This window comes from Carettochelys insculpta, chromosome 2 (assembly GCF_033958435.1).
Source record: "Carettochelys insculpta isolate YL-2023 chromosome 2, ASM3395843v1, whole genome shotgun sequence".
Classification (NCBI taxonomy): domain Eukaryota; kingdom Metazoa; phylum Chordata; order Testudines; family Carettochelyidae; genus Carettochelys; species Carettochelys insculpta.
The window spans coordinates 54719990-54740055 of NC_134138.1; the positions used below are offsets into that span (position 1 = coordinate 54719990).

At 38.8% G+C, this 20066-nt stretch overlaps 1 protein-coding gene across 4 annotated transcripts in view; it reads right to left on the reverse strand.

The window, feature by feature from the left end:
* The window catches only part of RALYL (RALY RNA binding protein like), a 309810-nt gene that overhangs the window by 20890 nt on the left and 268854 nt on the right, over nucleotides 1-20066 (reverse strand). For all 4 annotated transcript variants that reach the window (XM_074987013.1, XM_074987012.1, XM_074987014.1 and 1 more), the window contains 2 exons: nucleotides 14034-14147; nucleotides 6499-6677 (listed from right to left, as the gene is read on the reverse strand). In XM_074987013.1, coding sequence (XP_074843114.1) covers nucleotides 6499-6677; nucleotides 14034-14147 — 293 coding nt within the window. The remainder of the gene's footprint in view (nucleotides 1-6498; nucleotides 6678-14033; nucleotides 14148-20066) is intronic.

A 20066-nucleotide genomic window follows, 5' to 3' on the forward strand; every position in this document is an offset into this window, starting at 1 on the left:
AATAAAATTGGTATGTATTTGACACCAAGAGGCAATTCAATAAATGTAAGTCCCAACTAGAATACTTCAGAAGGGAAAAATCGAATGAATAGTTGCAAACAGGGAATAATTGGCTAGGTGATCATACTGCTGAAAAGGCTGTGTGGATGCAGAGGATCAAATACTGAATAAAAGTCAGCAAGTGATGCAGCTGTGAAAATGACTCATTTTTAGGGTGTTGTATGTTAAAACTTGGGAGGCAGTTGTTCTTTTCTGCTCAGGACTAGTAGGAAAGATATGGACAAACTGAAGCGAGTTCTGAGGAAAGCAACAAAAATGATAAGACTCTCTGATTTGCTCACCTTGATCATTTTTTTTCTGATTTGTCAACCTTGATTACTATTTTTGGTTCTCTGTGCCTTAAATATTGAGTCTGTTCTGGTCTGGCTATGGTCTGAAGAAGTGGGTCTGTCCCACGAAAGCTCACCTAATAAATTATCTTGTTAGTCTTTAAAGTGCTACTTGACTGCTTGTTTGTTCCAAAACCTGATTTATGAGGAAGATTAAAAAACTGGGCATGTTTAGTTTACAGAAAAGAGTGAGAGACACCTGATAGTCTTCAAATATGTTAATCAATTGTTCGTTATATCCACTGAAGGTAGGACAAAAAGTAATGGGCTTAAGGTTCAACAAGGGAGATTTAGGTTATCAGTAAATGTTTATAACTATAAGAGCAGTTAAACTTTGGAATAGATCTCTAAGGGAGGTTGTAGAATCCTCATCACTGGACGTTTTAAGACCAGTTTGGACAAATAACTGTCAAGAATGGCCTAGGTAAACTTGATTCAGTCTCAGCCTGGGGAGATGGTTTTGCTTTCTCATGAAATTTTTTCCAGCTTTAAATTTATATAACCTATAAGCTAAACTTAAATCTGCTTTGCTTTTGGTTTGCAATGCTACTTTTCTCAAATGTGTATATTGAAAAGAAATTAGACTAGGATAAAACATCAGTTGTTTGATTCTTCACATTCTCCCTCCACAGGGAAATAATCTAATCAATGAGTTTAAATCTTCTTGATTTCTCAGAAGTAATAACATTAGCAATGCACTTTAACAAACATTTTAATATGTGTTGTCAGTTATTCTGATGTCTATGTTGCAGTAGAAAAGACATTTTACCCCATCTTGATTCTAAAAGCCTATTTTTAGGAGACTATGAATTTCAGAAAATCTGCCCTATGGGCTGAAATTTGTCATGCATGTTCCTACCCCAAGATAATTTTTTGTGTGTGGAATGCTTGGTGAAATTTTGTTTGTGTGAAACTTCTTTTATTATATTAAAAACTTCCCAGATGATTTTTTTGCTTGACTGTCACACAAACAGCTTAATTTTAAGAATAGAAGTGTGCTATGCAGCATGTATTATTTGCATTCTATTGCCTTTAACAAGTTCTAAAAAATCATGGATAACAAATAACAATGCTTAGGTTTTCTTGTTTTGTAAGACACTGTAATAGAGGTCCAATTTAAATGTACATCCCAAATTAAAAAACATAGCAAAAGACCCAACAAAGAGGCATCGTGGCTTAACAATCATGTAAAAGAAGCAGGGAGAAATAAAAAGCCACCTTTTAAAAAGTAGAAATCAAATCCTAGTGAGGAAAATAGAAAGGAGCATAAATATTGCCACATTAAATGTAAAAATGTGATAAGAAAAGCCAAAAAGGAGGTTGAAGAACAGATAGCCAAAAACTCAAAAAACAATACCAAAATGTTTTAAGTATCTCCAAAGCAGGAAGACTGCTAAACAACCAGTGGGGCCCTTACATGATTAAGATACAAAAGGGGCACTCAAAGATGAGAAAGTCATTGTGGAGAAACTTATTGAATTCTTTGCTTCGGTCTTCATGACTGAGGATGTTAGGGAGATTCCCAAACCTGAGCCATCCTTTGTAGATGACAAATCTGAGAAATTGTCCAAGATTGATGTGTAATTAGAGGCTTTCTGGAACTGATTGATAAGCTTAACAGTAACAAGTCACCGGGATCAGATGGCATTCAGCAAAGAGTTCTGAAAGAACTCAAATGTGAAGTTGTGGAACTATTAACTGTGGTTTGCAACCTATCCTTTAAATCAGCTTCTGTACCCAATGACTGGAAGATAGCTAATGTAACACCAATATTTAAAAAGGGCTCTAGAGGTGATCCCGGCAATTACAGACCGGTAAGTCTAACATTGGTACTGGCAAATTAGTTGAAACCATAGTCAAGAATAAAATTGTCAGACACATAGAAGAACATAATTTGTTGGGTGAAAGTCAGCATGGTTTCTGTAAAGGGAAATCATGTCTTACTAATCTATTACAGTTCTCTGAAGGGGTCAACAAACGTGGATAAAGAGGATCCAGGAAATACAGTGTACTTGGATTTCCAGAAAGCCTTTGACAAGGTCCCTCACCAAAGGTGCTTATGTAAATTAAGTATCAGAGAGGTAACTGAGTTAGCCTGTATCTTCAAAAACAAGAAGTCCTGTGGAACCTTATAGATTAACAGATATTTTGGAGCATAAGCTTTCATGGGCAAAGACCCACTTCGTCAGATGCATCTGACAAAACGGGTCTTTGCCCATGAAAACTTATGCTCCAAAATATCTGTTAGTCTACAAGGTGCCACAGGACTTCTTGTTCTTTACGTAAATTAAGGTGTCATGGGATAAGAAGGAAGATCCTTTCATGTATTGAAAACTGGTTAAAAGGCAGGAAACAGAGGGTAGGAATAAATGGTAAATTTTCAGAATGGAAAAGCATAACTGGTGGTGTTCCCCAAGGGTTAGTTCTAGGACCAATGCTATTCAACTTCTTCATAAATGATCTGGAGAAAGGGGTAAACTGTGAAGTGGCAAAGTTTGCAGATGACACTAAACTGCTCAAGATCGTTAAGAACAAAGCAGACAGGGAAGAACTTCAAAAGGATCTCACAATACTGAGTGATTGGGCAACAAAATGGCAAATGAAATTTAATGTGGATAAATGTAAAGTAATGCACATGGAAAAAAATAACCCCAACTATGTATACAGTATGATGGGGTATAATTTATATATAACTCATCAGGAAAGAGATCTTGGAGTCATCATGGATAGTTCTCTGAAAACATCCAGGCAGTGTGCAGTGGCAGTCAAAAAAAGCAAACTGGATGTTAGGAATCATTAAAAAAGGGATAGAGAATAAGATGCAGACTATCTTGTTGCCCTTATATAAAACCACGGTATGCCCACATCTTGAATACAGATGTGGTCTTCTCATCTCAGAAGAGATATATTGGCATTAGAAAGGTTTCAAAAAGGGCAACTAAAATAATTAGGGGTTTGGAATGGGCCCCATATGAAGAGAGATTAAAGAGACTAGGACTTTTCAGTTTAGAAGAGAGAGGAGACTAAAGTGGGATATGAGAGAGGTATGTAAACTTATGAGTGATGAGGAGAAAGTGAACAAGGAAAAAATTGCTTACTTGTTCTCATGTTATCAAAACTAGAGGACATCAAATGAAATTAATGGGCAGCAGGGTTAAAACAAATAAAAGGAAGTTCTTCTTCACAAAACACACAGTGAACCTGTAGAACTCCATGCCAGAAGAGACCGTTAGGCTAGGACGATAACAGGGTTTTAAAAAGAACTAGATAAATTCATTGAGGTTAGGTCCATTAATGGCTATTAGCCAGGATGGGTAAGGAGTGGTGTCCCTAGCCTCTGTTTGTCAGAAGGTGGAGAAGAATGGCAGGAGAGAGATTGCTTGATCGATAACTGTTCCGTCTACTACCTCTGGAGCACCTGGTATTGGCCATTGACAGCAGAGAGGATGCTGGGCTGGATGAACCTTTTGTCTGATCTGGTATGGCCATTCTTATGTTCTTAAGAAGCATGCCTTATTTTCAAAAAGTAGAACCTGTAAGTCAAGAAGCAGGTTCTTCTACTTCAGCAAAATAGTTTATCTTGTTGAAGAATAGGACAAATCTCACTAAAAAGTAGTTTATTCATTCACTTTGCTCGGAAAGGGAAAAATTATCATTTGAGCAGCAATCAATTGATATGGGAGTCAATTTGAATTCTAGGAGCTAGAGGATGAGAGTGCAAATGAAAGACAAGTAACTTGAATTAGCAAGCCCCACCTTACTACAGAACTAACTCAGTTATACCAGGAAAAAAATAAGGAACAAATACATACACACCCTGAGAAGCCACATCTACAAGATGTAAACTGACTTTTCAGTCACTGAAGTATCACTGACATCAATGGAGTTGAGTGCATGAGCAAGACTTTATAAGACTTAATTGCAATATTTATATAACTTATCTTCAATTAAATGTATGTAAATTTGTCTAGGCATATCAATAAAATTAAATATAAAATTAAACATAAAATAGGCTACATAATAAACTACCCACACCATATCATACAGGTACCATATTGGGACCTGACTGGTGCTGGATGAATTTGCCAGAGTATGGGAGGTCAATGCTGTCTAGTACATTACCAACACTTTCACTGATTACTGGGCTCTTAGAAGACATTTATGGGTAAATTGCAGCTAAACGACAGCACAGAACACGGAGAGCCAGAACTGGTGGCTGGAAACAAACTTTATGGGACCACAGGGAACTTGGCCACACTCATGAGAAGTGGTCATCCAGCTAATAAAATCATGCTGACTACAGGTGTTGCTGGATGAGAGTTATAGATTAGAGAGGTTCAACCACTAATATTTGTATAAGGAGCAGCATATCTGAATGAGAACAGATGAAGAAATATACATAGGTTAATTAAACCTACACAACCACCTTAAAAGAACTACCCGCTGCTTTGATATGCTCTTAAGCAATCTTTCATAGCAATTCCTTCTACCAAACGTCTTTCTAATTGTGAGCTCTTTCACTACCACACATAGGTTGTGGCTACACTACCCCTCCTTTTCAGAAGGGGCATATAAATGCAGCCATTTGAAAATGCAAATGATGCATGAGAAGAATGGTGGTTTCAAAAGCAGGGTTTCCCTTTCAAGGGCACCCTGGCTACACATCTGTTTGTGATTCGAAAGCAGCCCCTTTTGGAATCGAGATCCTGATGGTGTATACAAATGAGGCAGGGGATGTTTAAATCTGTGCCTCATTTGCATTTTTGAACAGCTTTATTTACATACTCCTGAAAGGGAGGGGTAGTGTAGCTGTAGCCATAGTGAAGGTCAGTAATGCTTCAAGTCACCACTCATGGAATGGATGAAGAAGAAGAAAAATAAAAACATGCTGCCAATAGGAAGTCCAAGAGCTCCAGCAGAGGAATCTATTTTACCAATCACCTAAATCTTCAGCTCTAACAGTGAATATAAGGGCACTCATTTATTACTGATGGAGAAACAGTTCACAATGAAAACTAATAGCTTTCGTTACTTGAAGTGAACAGTTCTTGCAAATCAAGAGTAGTCTCATTGAGGGCAACACAAACACCGGATCACTAGCATTTTCCCAGGAAGCTCTAAAAGTACTTCTAAACATGTACAATGAACACATTTGTGCACTCTTTGTACAGTATGAATTGAGGAGGAAGTATATCATGGAAGAAATGTCTGTAGTGAGCTTTTCACATTCTTTTTGCCTTCCAATCCAACCTACACTTTATGGAGCAATGTGCTTGTCTTCTGGAGCTAGCTGAGCTAATTTGTACAGGAGAAATAAAGAGAGAGGTAAAGCCACCAAATACAAAGGCAGACAGGGAATTACAGTGTAAAAATACACTACTACTTAGAACTTCTATTGAAGCTTTTCATCCATTGATCTCCCAACACTTTACCAAGGAGAGACTCAGAGTCTCTCTCAGAAGAATGGGGTAATTAACACTACTGCACAAAAAGACAAGGATCTTATAATCACAGCAAACATTGGCTCTAATTTCCAAGATGTGCAATACTCAGTCAACCAGGCCATGTCTGCATAAGGGAATCTGAAACCTGGTTTAATCAGTGCAGTGAGCAAAACACTGGAAATCATTACTCTCATCTACACAATGGTTCCTATTGCTATTAAAGCCAATTCCCTTGAAGGTGTAATTAGCACTAGAGCTATGAATTTTCCAGCATAACAGATTTTCATGAGAACACTCAGTTTAGTCAAAACTAAAATGTTTTGCAGAAATGTTTTGGTTTGGATGAACTTTCACCAAGCCTGCAGGGGAGCCTGGTTTCCAGGGCTGGCAGTTCTGGTGCAGCCCAGCCATGCAACACAGGGGATCCTGAAGACCTGGGGAGAAATGACTGAAAACAGGGCTCTCAGGGCTTGTAGGTTCCTCACTATGCAATGAGGGACTTCCTGGGGACTCAAGAGCAGGCTGAAGAGGCCTTCGGAAGTGGATGCAGCACTGAAGTGTCATCATTAGCATTTATGTTAATTCCCATCCTAAACAATTATTATTACATTTGCATGGTTAGTCACAGAAACTGAATACATAGCCATGGCACGTTAACTTCTTACCAGCTCATTGCTGCAATCCTCATCAAAATCTTCCTCTATTCCATCAGTCATCTCTTCTCCATCCCCATCAGCATCTGGCCCTACTTCAATAGGCTCTTCTGTAGAGTTATCTGCATTCTCTGATATGCATTCCTCTTGGATCAGCTCAGCATTATCTTCCATTTGCTTCTTTTGAGCTTCTGTAAGGAAAGCATACTCTGTAGAGATTCAGTCACTTTTTCTGCTACTTGGAATGAACAGTGCTCTCAGGCAGTCTTCACGACTCCATTCTCCAGATGGAGCTAGGCTTATAAAATGTGGCATGTTAATACCTTCTAGGTACATATGATCAAATTCTCAAACTTTTAAAATTATCAAATAAATAGTCTGCAACACCGGCACAGTCAGCCAATCAGAGTGAATGGTCCTAATATAGTTACTGGTGTAAAAATACAGAGTGTTCCCCCAGTCACACAATTCTGTGGATTCTATTGTTGTTGCCCCGCTTGCACAATTACTATGCATTTATGTATTGGCGTAAGTCCCTGTGATCTCACTTGCTGTCTGATGATAATGGCCAATAAATGTGCAGGGGTTTGCATAATCATGGTGTGATTGTGCATCAAAAAGTATACAAATTAATAAATTCTACTAGCCAAATAGGCCCAATTATTATATGCTCAACTAGCACTGCAGAACCTCCTAATGCTCTCTGTTCACATGAAGTGCTGAGGTAACTCGATCCATTTATGGCACCTACTCTTGGCTCAAACTCATTGCTGCTTTCCATTCCAGCCAAAATAGGGTCAACATAAAGACCATTTTCAAGGCCCCCAGAGGTCCCAGAAGCTCCCCTGCACGGTCCACCTTGCTCAGTTCCAGAATGGAACTTAAGTGAGGCAGATGGTCTTGCATTTGTTCTCCATACTTTGAAAAATTTTACCCAGGTGGCCAAAGACCACAGCAGGGATGGAACAGGACTGCCAGAATGGCTTATAGAGTAAGTGGAGGAGCAGAAGTGCAGGGGCTTAGGAGAACCACAAATTCACTCCTATGCACTTTAGAATCTGCAGATGTAAAACCTTATGCATCCCAAAGGACAGAGTTTAGAGGCCTATTTGCCTGTAGCTGGGATAGCAATATCATTTCAGTATGAAAATAACAATACCTATTAGTCATGGAATTTACAAAACAAAAGAAACATTTCTTTTCTAAATGGACTTTTTTATATATTAACAGCAAGCTCATCTCATATCTTGTTACACAGTGAATGGATCTGAAATTGGCTTTGAAGTTATAAATCTTTCAGCTTTATGAATACATTATGGTTTCTACTTTAAATTATTACATGCCATAGCTAATACCTAAAACTTGTGACACTCTTCTGTATCATCTAATCACAAAGACAGCACTAGTTTTTCCCTCTATATATACATTTGTTTTCATCTCTTCAGTGTTACTACCCTTTAGACCCCTTCCCTCCCAAACTGGCCTTGCTAAAACTACAGAAGAATAAGGTTTTGTTTCCTTAGACCTAACATCTTTACAGAAAGTATCTTGGACTCAAAGAACTAAGGACCATCTTAGATATCTCTCTTTGAAAGTAATGTGCTTGTACAGACTGTTAGTGCAAAATTCAGCCCATGAAGCCGTACCTTAAAATATTCAACATTTATCAGAATAACAACTTCACAGTTAAAACCAGTGATATTAGCATGAGCTACTGTATGAACCCAATTCCTGCTATGGCAATTGATTCGACAGTCCTTTGGTTCACACTTGTAGTGCTACCAATAAAAGTTAACCACTTAAAACTTTTGTAATTTGCTGATGATTTGCTTCTGCTGTTTCTCATTTCAAGGTCCATGCTAAGGGGGAGAATGTCTTGAAAAGCTGGAAATTTCAGAAGACAAATTTTTTGCATAAGATATTAAGCAGCATGAACAGGCAGCATGAGCACCTGCTCGAATAAAAAATGGGAATGAGCTACGTAGTGGAAATGTTAATGCTTTTCATATGCACTACTGCATTTCGTCTCATTGCCTTTATGAAAATCATATTGAACTTTTTTACTGATTACTGAATTTAGTGTCTCAGAATTATAAAGCAGCATATGAGAGAAATATGATAAAAAGTGTATTTTTAAATTTAACAAAATTCAAACTTGATTTTTAAATTTTACAAAATCTATTGGGGATGTGTATGTAAAAGAAGGACAAAATTATAAAATAAGGAGTTGAACTACAATGAAAGAGACAGAAAAAACACTTTGGTAAAGACTTTCAAGAATGCACAGTAAAGTTCCTGATATATTTCAATGACATTGTTTGTGGCTTAGCACTTTTAAAATTAGACCATGTTTTAAAGTGTGTAAAAATTTAATGGCTAGGATTTTCAAAGGTGTCTAAAGAGGTAGGTGTCCTACTCATATCAGATTGGATACCTAAAGCTTTTAGGAACCTTTGAAAATTCATACCTCTGAACCTAACACTGTTGATCTTTATATACAGTAGAACCCTGAGACGGGTGCACTCGAGTGTGTGTATCTCAGGTTAATGTGACTCTGAGTAACAGGGAGCTGATGCCTGGCTCCTGGATGCCCACCAACCAGGGGAGCCGGAAAACTGACCAGCGCAGGTCAGTTTCCTAGCTCCTGTGCATGGCGGGCAGCCTGGAGCCAGACACCAGCTCCCTGCCACTCTGAGGAGTGGGGACACAGACCAATGCTACTGTGCTGGTCAGTTTCCTGGCTCCTGTCAGGGGCAGCAGCCAAGAGCCTGACTCTTGGCTACCACCACTGACAGGAGCGGCTGCCACCCCGCTTCTGTCAGAGGCAGTGAGAGTCAGGTTGCTGCCACTGACAGGAGAGGGGAAACTGACTAGCGCAGCGTTCTTGTGCAAACCTAGTAAGTCAAATTTCACATAACCTGGGGGAGCCAGGAAACTGACCATTGCAGCAATGCTGGTCAGTTTCCCCTCTCCTGTGAGAGGTGGACAGCTCAGAGCCAGGTTCTCAGCTTTCTGTCACTCATAGGAGACAGGAATCTGATCAGCAGTGCTGCACTGGTCAGTTTCCTGGCTCCCCCAGGTTAAGTGAAATTTGGCTTACTAGGTTTGTGCAAGGATGCAACCTCTGCACAAGTCGGGGGTCTACAGTATACAGAAACACCTCCCCCCCGCAAAAAACTCTTCTGATGCCATCATACTGAACCAGAGCAAATAATCATTGCTCCGTTGTGGATTCCTTCTCCCAATGTTCAACAACAAATGAGACACATCAAACATTCCAAAAATTCGGTTTTCTCTATAAATTCTAGCTACAGAGCATGCAAAGTTATTTGCTCTTCCAAAAAGATCCAGCTTTTTAAAAGCTTGCAAATAGGTACTGGTTATTACAGACACATTTTGCAGCCTTCTGCAGTATTAAAACACAACATTTATCACTTGTAGAGTTTGTTTCCAACCTGAGCCCACAGCTGAGACTGAGTAGCATTAAGTACAATACTTTGATTCTTGGTTAAAAAACTAATGTATCAGTAACAGAAACTACTTCTCTCTTCTTCCATCTGTATTTAAAGTGAATCTAAAGCCCCCTTGCAAAAGGGAACATAAAAGGTGCAGTACCATTAGAGATATAAAACCACAAGGCAATCTTTTGCCTTCAGGTTCTCTTTTCTGTTTTCATCCTACAAAAAATTTTAGGGTATTGATAGTAATAAAGAAAAGAACACTAGCAAAAATCACAAGGTGAGTTTCTCCCCTGAGCTTTTACTGGTTAGTCAGAGAATTAGTTCAGTAATAGCACTGAGTTTAGATTACAACATACCATGCCTCAAAAGAAATATCTCCAAGACGTTAGAATATCCTTCTGAATGGCAATGCAAGCTCATAAAAAAGAATTAAAATTAAAAAATTGGAACTAAATGTACACATTCTTGCTCTTTCTTTACGTTTCTTTTTTAATAACAAAAGTTATGCCCCAATTCTCATCCCAGCATGCAGCCAGGCGACACTAGTTTTGTACTGGACAGTTCTGCAGGGGACAAGGGAAGGAATTCTCTCATCAGACCACAGAACGGCACGGCACTGCAGATCCTTTTGTAGGCTCCAAGAATCGTCCTCCCCGCCACCTTCCTGGTGAAAGAAAGGAAGAGCAAGGGGACAGAATCTGCACCTTAGTGTCTTAAAATATTCTAAAATTATTGGGCCAGATTACAATAGTCATATTCACGTAATTCCAGAATAATTTCACTGAATTTAATGGAAAATCTGGACCACTGTACACATTTCCTATCCTCTTCTTAACAGAAATCCATGAAGGGTATTCATTTCAGTACTTTAGGAGATTCAATAGTATGATTCAACAGAAATCAGTATGTTCTTTTTGAACTGATTTAGATTTAAATGAATACATTACAATCCTTTTAGCAAAAGTGCAAATTGGGTCTCCAAGTCCAATGACATGTGGCTTGTTTTGCATAATAATGTAAAATTAATGTAAAAGATACCCAAAGTGGGGATATACCATCTTAATTCGTTTCAGTAGAACTAGCAATTAATTTAGGCATAGTACAGCTACATATTCTTTGAATATATCACCAGCTTCTATCTAACTTGATTAAAATTTAATGAGATAAGCTGGATGAGCTAATATTTTTAATGGACCAATTTCTGTTGGGAAGAGACAAACTTTCAAGCTTATTGGGTCTGGGAAACGAACTCAGAATGGTACTGCTAAGTATAAGGTGGGACAGATTGTGTGGCATAAATAGCTAACATATATTTCAAGAGATCAGTCAAGATAAAGTCATCCATTAATACCTCTCCAGTCCCACAGTGTGGGATGGAATGGGGAATGTTTTAGAGAGTGTTTAATGCATGTGTGGTGGTTGTTGATTCCTTACTGAGTATCATTCAAAAATCTCTATCCATACTAGATAAAGACCACATCCAATTTTTCTCCCTGAACCCTCTCTTCTGGCCTTCAACTATCTCCCCATCCTTTCCAAGCTCACCATGAAAAGTAAGTTCCTCACAGACCAAGACATACTAACTCAAATAGCCTCAGATTCTGCCAGAACCACAGATGCAAAACCTGTAGGCATATCTCCACTGTCAATGATCAACATTCCCACAGCACAGTTTTCATGGGTCTTATGAATGTTTGTTTATTACCACATGTGAGGTACCTCATCTGGAGCACGAAATGCTCCAGTTATAAGTATGTAGGTGAAACAAGACAATCACTATGTTCTAGAATGAACTCACACACAAAAATTGTAAAATATATCATATCCCTGTGCGTAAACTCTTTAGACAAAGTGATAACTATATTTGACCTCTCAGTCCAATCCTCAAAGGAAATCTGCACAAAGCCTTCAAAAGATAACCCTGGGAGCATAAATTCATAATTTTGCTAGATACTAATAATCATGGATTGAATACTGACAGAGGATTTATGGCTTATTACAACAATCTATAACCCACTTAATTCCTCCCACCCTCAAATTCCTCCTGTTCCCTAATTCCTCTGTGCCTGGAGAGGTGTTAATTGGCCATTTCATCATGAATGACAAGGAGTTCAGTGGAACTTAAAAGATGAACAAAGTTGTTAGGGTTCAGGTTTTTCCACCTTCTCATCTCTGTTGGAGATGAGCTACATCCACTCTGCTTCCGTTAGCGCTGATGTCACACTCCCAACTCTGTATTCCTATTTTTACTTCAGCATCTGAGGAAATGAGTTGTATCTCATGAAAGCTTATATTCTAACACTCTAATAAATTTGTTAGTCTTTAAAGTGCCACAGACTAACATGGCTATGTCTTAAAGTCCTTTCACCTTGAATGGCTTCTTGAATTATATGTTATATACTTATGCTAAGCAAATACTCTGAGTTTGTTCTCCAGCCTGAAGAAGAGCTATTTGTAACCTTGAAGGACTGACTGTCTCACCCAAGGAGGAAGGTTCAGTTTAAAAATACTACCTCGCCCAACTTTTTTCTCTATTGTCCTGGGACCAACATGACTACAGTACCACCTCATACTTTAAAATTTAATATTTAAAATGAAGAGAACATGTCGTGTTCATTCCTCCTAAGAAGATATATCATCATCATCATCATCATGATCACCAATAACCATGAGCTCAGCGCCCTTTGGTGTCTGATGCCTCTCTCACTATTTCCTTCCGTCTTTCCCTATCCAGTGCAGAGTGGCTTAGTTTCTGTTGACTAGCTCCGCACCAATCTACTACATCATCTATCCATTTTCTGTGGGGTCTGCCTCTCGTATTCGAACCATCCATTATGCCGAATACTAGGGTCTCGATTTTTCATTCGTCGTTCATTCTGCAAATATGTCCAAATAGTTGTAGCTTCTGTTTCATAACCTTCTGCAGCAGGTTCTCTTTCGGCTGTATCTTCCTATATAATTCCTCATTGGTGACCTTCTGCATCCATCTTATTCTCAGAATCTTTCTATAATAAGTCCTTTTGAACATCAATATTCTTCTTTTCGAATCTTTCATTATCACCCATGTCTCACATCCTTACAACATGCTGCTGAATACGCACGTTTTCAAGACGCCCAGCTTTGTTCTTAAGCTATTTGCTTTGCTTTTCCAGATCTTATCCATCACCTTCAAACTCGCTCTTGCTTTCGCTATTCTAGTCGCTATTTCCTTCGTACAGTCTGTATTTACTATTTCTCACAGACTTGAAAATGAAACTTATTTTAATGGGACAAACTATGAATTTACACCACCTAGGGGACCAACCCACTCTGTAGCTTGTAATAGCCAAGGCCTGTGATACGCACACAATGTATAGCTATCTGGTTTGATGTGTAAGGAATTGGCTAAGAAACTACTACAGGCATTGATATGAGTTATGTGGCTAATTGAAGCTGCATCCTGAAAATACAGCTAACTTTCTTATGATAATGTGTTACTGCCCTAGCAGTGTAATACATAGAATGTTTAACTACAAACTCATCCACTGAATGAGGGTTTTGGCTATACTGATAACAGAACAGAATGAGCGTTCATAAATCTAAAGGTTTGTCTCAAACAGCGATAAGGTGATTCAGATCTAGAACATTCTCTGCTTTATACTGGTGTAGCGGATCGATGCTGACGATATGCATGGCATAACTAACTCAGTGCAGCTACATGATGGCAATATTTTCTACCACAGACAATAACTAAATTACTTTTCTTTGTTCAAGAATATATTTGTCACTTTAAAAATGCATTTCTGTATTGTATCTTTGGTTCGTGAATAGCTAGTGAGAAAATCTTTCCAATTTTATTTGCTACTGTGTGATAGAACACATATTCTTGAAATTTATTTTGCTGCGAGGATGGTGAAAGATACCAACATTTTGTTTTATCAGTCCAAATTGTGGTTTAATTTTCTCTCATTCTGACACAACATCATGTAACAAAATGTCTATAAAGCTTTTATTTTCTTTCTGATTTGCCAGTTTGACTGATAACTATGCCCTGGTTTAATTAATCTCTTAATGATCTGTCTGTGGCTAAAAATCATTTTCACTCACCTGCTTCAGCCTTCTGTTGTTTTTCAATCTTCTCCAGCCTCCCTAGCAAGGAGTCAATTTTTGTTTTGATTTGGGTTAATTCTTTCTTGATTGTTTGCAACTCATCTGATTTCACTGAGGAAAGAGAATAAAAAAGGCAGAAAACATGAAAGAAACAGCAATTTCACCCAAAGATGCATATGATGATATTCTACCCTTTTCCCTAGCAAAGTACACTTCTAATATAATTACACTGCGATTTTTTTCACTTCTTTTGGTGAACAAGCAATAAAAATCAATTTTGTTGGTTACAGATGTGGAATCCCAGTAGAATCTCAGTAAATCTTGAGTGACAGCAGGTCACGTGAGGGATGCAGCTCAGTAGTGAATGAGTGATAAAACATTAAAGACCTTAACAGATTCAATCTTGGCAAATGCAAGTAATGTTCAATGACAATAAACCTATGATATGAGGTGGATTAAAATGCAGGGAATGTTTCAAACATGACAGATAATTTACAGTTTATTCGTATTTTGCACTACAGTTTTCTAAAACATACACAAACAAGTAAATAAATAAATAATAGAAAAGAATCCCTCCACAGGAGTAGGTATTTTTCAACAAGACTAAATAGCAACAAATGCTGGGGCAGCCAGGAACGTGTTGCTGGCTGGGACAAAACTTCATAAAAAAAGAAGGTGCTGAGTATTATTGCTCTTTAGAGCTTTCAGTTCAACAGTAACTTCTTGTACTTTTTGAGCTGCAGATAAAACACAAAAATACTATTTTCTTGAATAATGTATACCTGGAGTAGTTCTGGAGGAACTGATGCAACTACAGCATTACAAAAACCGGTGTGAAAGAATGACTTACCAAGCTTTCAGATGCAGGAAAAACATGCAGCACATTAGAGCACTGCAATTAAGATGCATGTGTTACAGATCTCATAAATGCACAGCCTAACTCTCATGAATGGCTAGTCCCTACTTTTTTAAAACTCTTCAATAAAAAGTCCCATCTTCCTGATTTCTTTCTTGATAAGGTCCCATTGAAACAATAGAGGGTTTTTACAAATGGAGGATCCCGTGGTTATCATAACATACTTTTTCAACATTACCCTTGTAAACCCATGATTTTAAGTTCAGTCCTTGAGGAGGCCTTTCAAGGGACTGGGGTAGATTAAAAAAAAGAAAAAAAAAGAAATCCAGCAAGGATGGTGATAGGTCCTGTTGTAAGTGCAGGGGATTGAACCTGATGGCTGTGTCTACACATGCCGACCCCTTTCAGAAATGGCATGTTAATGAGGTACTTCAGAAAAGGTTAATGAGGTGCTGACATGTATAGTCAATGCCTCATTAGCATAATGGTGTCCAGTTGTGCTTAGAAAGCGCTGCTTTCGAAATGCAGACTGTCTGTACAGACACAAGCACTTTGAACTAAATCCCACACTTCGAAATTTCTTTATTCTCATATTGGGAATAAGAGAATTTTGAAGTGTGGTGCTTATTTTGAAAAGCCTGCGTCTATACGGCCAGTCTGCATTTCAAAAGCAGCACTTTTCGAAGCGTGACTGTCCACTGTTATGCTAATGAGGCACTGAATATGCATGTCAGCACCTCATTAACCTGTTCCAAAGTGCCTCATTAACATGTCCCTTCTGAAAGGGATGGGCATGTGTAGATACGGCCAATGACCTCTACAGGTCCTTTCCAGTTCTGCGAGATATGTATATCATCTGTTTTCACATACTAGGATAAAAATAATGGAATAGCTTTCTTGGTTTTTATATTAATCAGTGCTTATGAAAAACACTTTCCTCTCCTGTGCAATGAGGACAGGAACTTTCTGGTATTTGTTTTTCTTATAGGAATCTGGAGGTGCAAATGACAGCCTGTGCTCAGCTCAAAAGAGAGAATTTAGATGGCTGTCAGTTACACCATTAGAAATAGAAGTGCTATTGCTGAGCTGTCAATATTTGGAAAACATTATCTATCATAACTACAACTTGGTTCAGCTGCCAGATATGATTCAGATTTCTTTCCATAGTAATGTGTCATGCATTTTTATTTAATCCCCTCCAGGTTAGTATCAAACATTTTATCTTATTACAGTACTTTACGGTTCAGTGCAAAAAAATGGGTTAGATGATGAGGCGAAATGAACTACATAATCAAAATGAATTAACCCATGTAAAAATACAGCTCAATATATGAGGTCCCCTCTTAAATGTCTACTGTCCATTCATAAATGCAGGAGAGAAATCTGTTTCGTATGTTCTTCCTGTCAGGAATTTTAGAAAAAAGAAATACCATTCAGCTACATCTACACTAGAAGCGTCTGTTGACAGAGTTATATGTGCAAAAGCAGATCCACAGAGCAATCTGCTCTGTTGACAGAGAACAGCCAGACTGCCCAGCCCTCTGCGGACGGAGCAGCTGACTGGAAGCTCTGCAAACAGTGCTGCCCGGTGAATTGGAAGCCCTGTCTGTTGACAGAAGTGTCGACCCTCTGCTTCCATCGACAGAACCCGGTCAACAGAGCATTATTCCTCCAATTTTCGAGGGATATCTCTGTAGAGACAAGTGCAGAGTTCTGCTGAGACCCTGTCACCAGAACGTTTTCTGTGTGCAGGCACTCCCTGAGCTTTGTCGACCGAAGGCCCTTCCTGTCCACAAAAGTCTCTAGTGTAGACACAGCCTACTTGAAATGCTTCTGCATCTATGTTTACTATTATCATAAAAAGTTTGCCATTTAGCATCAACAGAACAATCTCCCTCTGCTGCTTCATACTGTTAATATACATGAAAAATTACAATTACGTGGTCTATTTTATGAGTACCGTCTTGTTAACATGGAACAATTTTAAATCAAAAGGCTAGTTAAAAAAAAAAAGAGAAAAATGTGGTCAAGTAGATTTAGGTCAAATGTATTCATTAAAGGATGCAAATACACCCAGCTCATTTGGCACTAGAAAAGCAGCCTGGGAGCACACACTTTTAATATTTGCTAGAGAAGAATTCACTACAGCTATAATGGCCATTTCCCTAGTGTGTTTGAATCAGGAGGACAAACAGCTTTGCCAGGCCACGGGCAAAGTGTGGCTGGGCAGATCCACAATCTGGGAAGGGGTGGGGGTAGCCAGCTCTTAACACTTCCTGGAGTGCCTCATACTGGCTCCTGGCCTCAGCCCTCAGAGCTGCCCAGAACAACACATGGGCCTCTGGCAGTAATTTAAAGGGCCTGGTGCTGCACTTGCCACTGCTCCTGCAGTAGTAGGAGTGGCAGCCTGGACCTTTTTTGAACAATTAAACCCCTGGAAAACTGATCTTTTGCCCCCCCACCCCCCCCGCCCCCCGGTCAGGCCTGGGCTGAACCCTGAAGGATCAGCTTTTCCTGTGAGATTTCTGCCCAAGATGGTAAAAGTCTGTTAGGGCAGCTAATGTAATTCAATTTCTGCAATTATGTTGTGAATCCAGACAAGGACAGCTGATGTAATTCTGACATAACTGATTCTGCACCTTAGCCCTGACTTGGCTTTGAATTAGAAAGCCGTCAGACAAAAAAATGAAAAACAATGTTGCTGATTAGCAGAAAGATCTCCCGCTTAAATGATAATAACATAAATTCCTAATATGAACAGAAATAATAAATTAAGGGTGTGGATGAAATGACCAGACCCAGTGGCAATAAGAAACTAATTGCTTTATGCTACCTGTCAATCTGACATTTTTCTGTACAGTGGTAAAAGCAGCAACAGAATGAACATTCAGTGCTCTTAAATTTGCAGCTACTGTTGGGACTTCTGGGATATTTTTCTTGGATAAATAACTCACAATAAGTTGATTAAATTCATGTCCAAGGCAACAAAAACATGTCTTCACCTTTCTGATGTACCAGTTGGGCCTGACAAAAGGGGAAGTAATTCCAAGTAGAGGCAAAGCAGGAAAGTTTATACACTGTACACGCCTGTTTGCATTATATAACAAAACAACAACAACAACAACAAAAACTTACTTCCCCTGCTTATTTTCATGTGTTCTGCATGCAAAGAGAATATTTTCTGTAATTTATTCAAGCACGCGAAAGGGACGTTTTAACTTTAATCCATACGGAACTGGTGAGAGAGATTGAAAATCTAATGCAGGAATTGCAAAATGTGCCCTAGTATTTTTATTAAGGCAGACTACTGCTTTGTTCAAGATTAAGGGGCCAATGTAAAGCTCAATGGGAGACCTTTCTCTGACTTTTTTGGGATTTAGTCATGCCCTTATACACAAGTGTAGAACTCTGAAGGCCACTTAAATCAAGATGGAGCTCTCCACAGCCCTGAGACTCTTAGCAAGTTGCCAACTTGGCCCATAACTGGACAATGTTTTGGTGTCCTGATCTATACTGGGAGCTATTAAAATCTTGATTTTTGCCTCAGTGCACTATTTCCTGGAATGGACTTTCTTGGAACAGGAAACATAGCAATGTTGTGGTGACCAGATGCTATGATCAGTAGATGTCCTGGTCTCAGTGGTGGCACATTGTACCATATACATGACAATGAAAATCCACTTTTATGAGTGAGGAAGATCATCAGCAATCAACTGGGAATTGCTAAGCAGCTCATCTCTTCAGAATGCACTTCAGTGCAATCACAAGATCGTGTTTTGGGATATTCCAGTTCTACCTACCTTGGCTAAAAATCAGCATGTAGAAAAAATAACTCAGCTAAAATAATTTATACTCTTGAGGCAAAGCAAAACCAAGAAGCCAATTCATATTAGGCGAGCAGGGCAGACAAGTGAGGAAAGGAATGCTCCTTTTCCAGTGTCTCACAATGTACACTACAGCAATGAAAAATGAGGGACATGTTAAAGGAGATCTGCTCTATCTGCACTTTGATTCCGTACAGATAAACCCACAGATTCATGGGCTGGAAAAGAGACCACAAAACAAACACTGAAACAAACAAAACTCAATCACACATAACGGGGAGCTTCCCTCCTGTAATCATTCTTCATAAATAAATAGACCCTAAACAATGCTGAAGTGAAAAAGAAAATTGTGAAACATGCTGTTTTTCAAAAATGATACTACCAGTCTTGGTACATTGATGAGAGGACCCAGCAAATACAATATGGAACTGCCTGGGGAAGTGGGGAATATTTAAAAGAGGCTACACAAATGGACAAGATACTCAGCTTGGTTGTGCCTATCTTCCGGGGAACAGGGAGACAAAAAGGGATACCCCTTCAGAGGTACATTCAGAAAACACTTCATGTCCATGACAGAAGTACAGAATCATAGAAATGTAGGGCTAGATGGGATCTCAAGGAGTCATCAAGTCCATCCCTTTGTGCTGAAGCAGGATCAAGTAAATCTAGACTACCTGAACATGTGTTTGTCCAGCTTGTTTATTAAAAGTTCAAATGATGGAATTTTAACAGCTTTTCCTAATATCTAATCTAAGTCTCCCTTGCTGAATCCTAAGATCATTAATTGTTGTCCTACCTTCAGTGGCCACAAAAAATAATTGATCACCATCCTCTATAACAGTCCTTAACATAGCTGAAGATGTGTCAGGAAGGCCCCTTCCCCCACTCTTCTTTTCTGAAAATTTAACATTGACAAGTTTTTTAAACTTCCTGATATATCAGGTTTCCTAAACCCAAAATTTACACAGTTAACCATCCAAGGAATCAGCAGTACCAACTAGAGTGGGGAAAAATACCGCCCATGTCCTATATAAAACACTCCTGTTAATAAGAATGAAATTAACCATTTTTGCAACACTTCTTGACTCATATTTAATTTGTGATCCATAACCCCCAGACCCTTTCCAGCAGTGTTATCACCTAGCCTCAACAGGGTGTGACTTCTTGAGGTGCTTTCCAGCCCCTTCATTTCTGTGAGTCTATGAGATACCATGGAGACCTCGTGGCACTGAACATTTGATCGCGGCATTTGTGAGATAGAGGAAGAGGAACATTAGACAAGAATCAACATTTCCTTGCCAAAACATTTTCTTTGCGAGAACAATTTTCCAAGCCAAAGTAATAAAGAGA